This window comes from Homalodisca vitripennis, chromosome 1 (genome assembly GCF_021130785.1).
Source record: "Homalodisca vitripennis isolate AUS2020 chromosome 1, UT_GWSS_2.1, whole genome shotgun sequence".
NCBI classification, from domain to species: Eukaryota; Metazoa; Arthropoda; class Insecta; order Hemiptera; family Cicadellidae; genus Homalodisca; species Homalodisca vitripennis.
Window position 1 is genome coordinate 1219777 of NC_060207.1, and position 6566 is coordinate 1226342.

Sequence of the window (6566 nt, forward strand, 5' to 3'; positions counted from 1 at the left end):
GGGGACACCAACTATACGTTGTCGTATGTGTGACGCCAAATATTTTGCTTAAGAGGGTTCGGTATCCAAAAAATGAAATTTTTATAAATTTTCGTGTTTTAATATTTTATTATTCTATGACTAATTCCTGACATTTTAATGAAAAAAACTATTAAAATCCGATAATGGGAACTATTTTTATGTTTATTTTGAAAAATATACTACATGCCAACTATTTAGTGTTTTCATTGCAACTGAAGTATTTGTTATCGTAACACAGTTGTATTCTTCCAAACTATGATTTAGATTTATGGGTTGGTACACCTGCCTTGTCTACTAACAAAAAAATACAGCTGTCTATAACTGTCTTCAGTTACAAGAAACCAATTTTGTGTTTGTAAACAAAACAAGTTCTGTTTGGTGGATTGTAGTTACTGTTATTTTGTTTGTAGTGAGCCACACCCCGCTTCCGCTCGCCCGTACCAAGCTAGCTTAACAAAGAACGTGCTCCCATTGGAGCGGAGCGGGGCCCGACTCACGGAGAGAGAGCAAGGAAAGGCAAAGAAAGAACGTGGATGGCCAGCCATAGTGAAAATATAAATATATATTTGAGAAGAAAAAAAACAAGGGGACAAACGCAGACAAAACTACCCAGAAAGGTTGCCTACTCAGGTGCACCTGGAGAACAAAACTATAAGTGGTCAACCCAGACTTATGGATAAAATTAAAAATCTTTATAAATTTAAGTTAAATAGAATTTAGAGCGCCAAATTTCAAACAGGAAAAGCCAAAATCACCCGGAGTCCAGTGGCACAGGGCGGGTTCCTGAAAGGATAGAATTAACCTAAACTTAACTACTTAAAACTAGCTAACAAACTGGATAACAATACTTAAATAACAGGCACACTGAGACAATATCACAGCAGGGTATCACAGAGAAATAATGTCCTCAGGTAGGAAAACCTTAGTAGCCCGCCATGGCACCGGTGTAAGGACCCGGCCCAAGAATCATGGGAGAGGCGGACATTGAAGCTGGAGCTCGTGAACCTCGTCAGTTGACACAGCCGTGTTTAGCCAGACATTTGGGGCAGAACAAAACCCAAAACAAAACCCAAAACTAAATAAAAGGGTAAAAACAAAATAAACTTCACTAGTAACGGTCTGAACAGAAGTGAAAGTCGCTACTCTCTCGATCCAGTCGCAGACGACACCAAAGCCTCGAAGAGTCAACGAGAGCAAACACCAACAACAAAATAAAACACTATAACAAAAAAGAGTCGGGAAAACCGAAAGGGGCAAGAGAATTTGACCCGGCTCAGACACCCCCCCCAAAAGGGAGACTCCCCTCTCCAACAAGGAAACGCAAGAAGCTCTCCCCAGTTAAGGAATTCCCCGGCAAGGCTTTAGATGAGAAATATGTGCCTTTCGATAAACCTTGCCGTTTTGGGGATCTCCCAACAGAGCCGTCACCGGAGTGAGAAACCTAAAGATACGGTGGGGGCCTGTCCACCGATAAGACAACTTTGCAGCCCTTTTGTCCACGGCCGAACTGGTCGGATGAGCTCTACAATATACAAGTTCCCCCTCTCGGAAAGGGTTAGCCACACGCCCCTTGTTATACTTCCTCCTCAGCAATTCCCTAGCCCTGAAAAGATTTCGCCGGGCAGCTGCCCAAGTGCTAGCAACATCAGGAGTACCAGGCGGTGGCAGAAGGTCCCCAATCCTCCAAATATTAGCCAAAGGGTTGTTGGGTGGAAACGTTCTTGTTGTTCTTGGTCCCACGTCTCGTGATTTTTAGCATGGAAAGCGATGAGGGCTGATCGCAGATTACGGTTAAAACGCTCTGCGTGGGAGGGCTGTGGGTAGTAAGGCGAAGTCGTCACATGGCGGATACCGTGCCCAAAGCACATTCTCTTGAATTCATTGGACAAAAACTGAGTTCCATTATCGGATACTATAGTGGTGGGAATTCCGAAATGTTGGAAAATATTGGTACGGAGCACCTTAGTCGTGAGCTGAGCTGTGGCGCTTCGTAACGGAAACAACCAGACGAACTTGGAGAAAGCATCTACACAGACAAGCAGGAACTTATTACCTGACTTGCAACGAGGGAAAGCCCCAACGTAGTCGATGAAAAGCTTCTCCAGAGGTCTCTCCGCCACTTCAGATGACAACAGACCCAGCTTAGCGTTCTGGGCGGGCTTGCTTAACGAGCACAGTTGACATGACCGTACTCGAGCCGCAATGTCCCGATCCATGCCCTTCCAAATGAAGAGGTCCCTAATCTTCGCGATGGTTTTATGTATACCTAAATGACCGCCCACGGGAGAAATATGGAAATAATGAAAAACCATCGGTACAAGAAGACTTGGCAGCACTAATTTGGGCTTTCCCCGCTGCCTAGCTCGACAGCAAAGGGTACCTTGGGACAGAAAGTACGGGGGGTGGGCACCTCCCCCTTGAAGCTCACAGATAATATTGGCCAGCTCGGGATCATTTAGTTGATGAGGGAGGATATCCGAAAAGGCCAGAGGACAGTCAAGCAGCACAGCCCCACATACCGGCTCCAAATCCTGAAGTTGGTCGCCGGGAGTATGGTACATCCTAGAAAGCGTATCGGCAATGATATTTTGCGTGCCACGCACATGTTGCACAATAAATTTAAGGGAAGATATTTGAACGACCCAACGACCAATTTTCCCAAGCTGACGAGGATGAGCGAGGAGCCAAGATAGTGCCTGGTTGTCGGTTTCAAGGAGAAACTCTTTATGTTCTAAAAACCTTCGAAATTTATTTATCCCGAACACAACAGCCAAACACTCCAGCTCATAAACAGATGAACTCTTTTTTTCACAGGGTGTCAATGTGCGTGAAGCATAAGCAATTGGCTGCCTGACGCCATCCACCTCCTGAGACAACACCGCCGCAATAGCCAAGGAGGACGCATCAGTTTGTAAGACGAGTTTTCGACCAACATCCGGCATAGCCAACACAGGAGGCTGCATAACAGCTTCTTTCAACAATTGAAAGGACGTCTGCTGTGTTTCACCCCATTCGAACTTAGCACCCTTCTTGCGAAGCAGATTAAGAGGAGCGGCCAAATCTGCAATATTGGGTATGAAACGCCTGTAAAAATTTATCATTCCCACGAAACGTGCAACTCCCTTTGCATCTTTGGGAGGAGGAAAATCCCTGATCGCCTGGGTCCGAGCTGGATCTATGCAGACGCCCCGGGTGGAAATAAGGTGACCCAGAAAAGAAATCTCACTTTGGGCGAAACTCACCTTTTCCGGGTTGACGGTAAGGCCAGCACCGTCCACGCAACCTAAATAAAACTTCCTCCAGATGGGTCAAATGTTCTTCAAAGCTCTCACTGTATACAAGAAGATCATCCAAATAGTTAAATACAAATTTAAACTTGACGTCATGGAAAATAGAGTCTAATAGTCGGGTAAGAGTTTGAGCTCCCACAGCTAAGCCCATTGGAACACGGGTAAACTGATATAAATTCCAGGGAACACAGAACGCAGTGAGAGGACGAGATTCAGGCTTCAAAGGTATCTGGTGGTAAGCCTGGTTAAGGTCAAATATGGAGAAAAATTTGGCCTTACCAAACCAATCAAATGCCGAATGTAGATCGGGGAGAGGTACCGAGTCAATCTCAATCTGGGAATTAAGCTTTCTATAGTCCAGGACCATTCTGGACTTACCATTTGGCTTAGGGACCAGGAAAGCGGGACTGGCATAACCTGAGCAAGAAGGTTCGATAACTCCATTCTCTAGAAGTTCATTAATGATGCTCCTCAGCGTTTCCATTTTAGGTGGAGCAAGTTTGTAGGGGTGAGAACGAACCGGGCGGGTATCAGTGAGGCGAATCTCGTACTCAAGAAGCTTCGTAACACCCAGTTTTGGTGTGAGTACTTCTGGGAAGCGGCAACAAATGCCCCTTATAGCCTCAGCCTGCTCCACGGTCAGATGCCCCAACGGATCAGGAATGGAAACCCTATCTCCCTCCGCTTCGACTGCAGCAGCCCCATGAGAATATTCATCCGAAAAAGGTATTGACACCCGCCGAGAAAAGCGAAAGAAACACCGGCCATTGCCCAAGTCCAAAATCATGCCAGTCCTCCAAATAAAATTAGCCCCCAAGATAAAAGGAAAACACAACTCCCCTGCCACCAAAAACCGCCACACCCAAGAAAAATGGTGGATTTTGATTTTAAACTGGACTTCATGAGTGATGGGCAAAGGAGAGCGAGACGCCGAACTAGGTTCAACCTGTCGGATGAGACCAGAGGCTGACAACTCCTGGAAAAAACGCAAGGATATCAGGCTGCGTGCTGAACCAGAATCCACAAGGGCCTTCCGGTTCACATCTCCGACAAGGACATCTACACGTGGGCAAACCGAGCAACCCGCTCTCACACCCAATGCAGCCAAGGAAGCAATGGTCTCCTTATTGGTGGATACCTTACAAGATTTGGCTTTATTACCCCTGTTCTTCACCCTAGCAGACATCACGCTACCAGACATATTTAGTCCGGCAACTATATTATTACTAACAATATTAGGTTTTCTTGCCGAAGTGACGGAGTTAACAAGGAGTCCAGTTCCAGGTCCCGGAAGATTAACTAGTCAGGAGGAACCAAAACTCCCACGTGCCCGAGGACAATCCCGCCTCAAGTGACCCCTCTGGTTACAACCAAAACAAGTTGGGGGTTGCCCACGCGGGAGTTGCACCCCCTGCCCTGACCCTGCTGAAACCCGAACCTTTCCAGGAGGTTCACTGGGCAGATGTCCCATCAATCTCTCCCTTAGGAAATCCGCATCCTGGACTCCTCTGGATGCAATGCAGAGACGGTCTAGATCCGCCCAAGACGTGGGTCTTGTGCAGAAAACTAAACGACAACGGTCCTCCAGGTTGATTCCCTCCAGAATAATGTCCACCAGTTGCCTTTCGCTTAAGTCAAGACGTAGTATTTGGGCCACCCCTCGTATCTCGCCGACAAATTGACTAAGCGTCTCTCCGGGTGCCTGTGGGCGATAAATACGTTCAACTCGCAAACGCTCCATGACACGACCAGGTATAAAATATTCAATAACTTGAGCATGAAACTCATCAAAAGGTGATCTTCGCTTGAGACAGTCAAGTAGGCGGTCACTTAGTGGTCTCAAGCAAAAGGGGTCTAAAATTTCCATAAGTACCAAATCGGTCATTCCAGGAAACTCCTGAATTTTGAAAGCTTCCTGAAGAAAAGCAAGGAGGTGATTTAACTCCAATCCATCGGCCTTGGGCATGCTCTGAAGTATAGGTGAGAGTGGGTGGGACAACTTGGCAAAGGCTGAACTAAATAGACCTGAGACATCATGGCCATCAACAACCGTCCCACAACCTACATGATCTATGAACACACGATGTACCGAAGACTTTGAACCTCCAATTGCAGCAGAAATGGCAGAGGATACCAATTCCGAATCTCGGCACCCTGGAGAAACACCCTGAGGACCTGCAGCTCCTCCAAGCTCAGCAATACGAGAAACCGAAATTGACAGAGTAGGAGGCTCCTGAAAGGAGGCCCCTCTCTCTCTGACGGACCTAACCTCACCTAGACTCTCCAGGGCTGACTGTAGTTTTTCAGAAGTAGTAATGGCCCATGCACCAATATCAGCGGTGAGTCCAGGAGCCTTATTAAGCAGTTGCACCCTGGCGCACCAGTGAATAATCAGGGAGCCCAAACGAGCCTTGGCCGACCCAGTTAAAGGCAGTGACCCACTATCAATGTCATCCTCTAATTCTTCCATCCTAGTCTTGCAGCTAGCTAATTCATCTTCCAAACAAAATGATTCCTGCCATGTCCTTTCTAAGTTCAAACAGGCCCTGAGCTGAGCTCTCAACCCCTTTACGTCCTCCCGAGCCTGCTGCCCCCTAGACACGACCTCAAAAACCAGCTCCGGCTTCCGGAGATACTCAGGCACCAAAGAGACGGCCATATCAACTTCAAGACAAACAAAATCTAACTTACTAAACTTAAGTAGTCTTAACTCAAAAGGCAACCAACTGACGAGGCTCAATAAGAGTACCCAGCTCCTACTTCCCTGAGGCAAAAAAAAACCAGTAAAACCCCGCACAAATACAATACTATAAAACACGGAATAACTAACACACAAAACTCAACATTACATGCTCCCAGCCCGGGAAAACCGCTTGGCAAGCCATAACCACGCTCTGCTACCATCTGAGCCACACCCCGCTTCCGCTCGCCCGTACCAAGCTAGTTTAACAAAGAACGTGCTCCCATTGGAGCGGAGCGGGGCCCGACTCACGGAGAGAGAGCAAGGAAAGGCAAAGAAAGAACGTGGATGGCCAGCCATAGTGAAAATATAAATATATATTTGAGAAGAAAAAAAACAAGGGGACAAACGCAGACAAAACTACCCAGAAAGGTTGCCTACTCAGGTGCACCTGGAGAACAAAACTATAAGTGGTCAACCCAGACTTATGGATAAAATTAAAAATCTTTATAAATTTAAGTTAGATAGAATTTAGAGCGCCAAATTTCAAACAGGAAAAGCCAAAATCACCCGGG

The 6566-nt window shown here is 46.6% G+C and overlaps 1 protein-coding gene across 1 annotated transcript; it reads right to left on the reverse strand.

Annotated features, from left to right (window-relative positions):
• Positions 1-1607: 1607 nt before the first annotated feature.
• Positions 1608-2237, reverse strand: LOC124353254 (uncharacterized protein K02A2.6-like). The gene has a single exon (XM_046803186.1). It carries the CDS (start codon positions 2235-2237, stop codon positions 1608-1610), a length of 630 nt encoding a protein of 209 aa, XP_046659142.1.
• Between the last annotated feature and the right edge of the window lie 4329 nt (positions 2238-6566).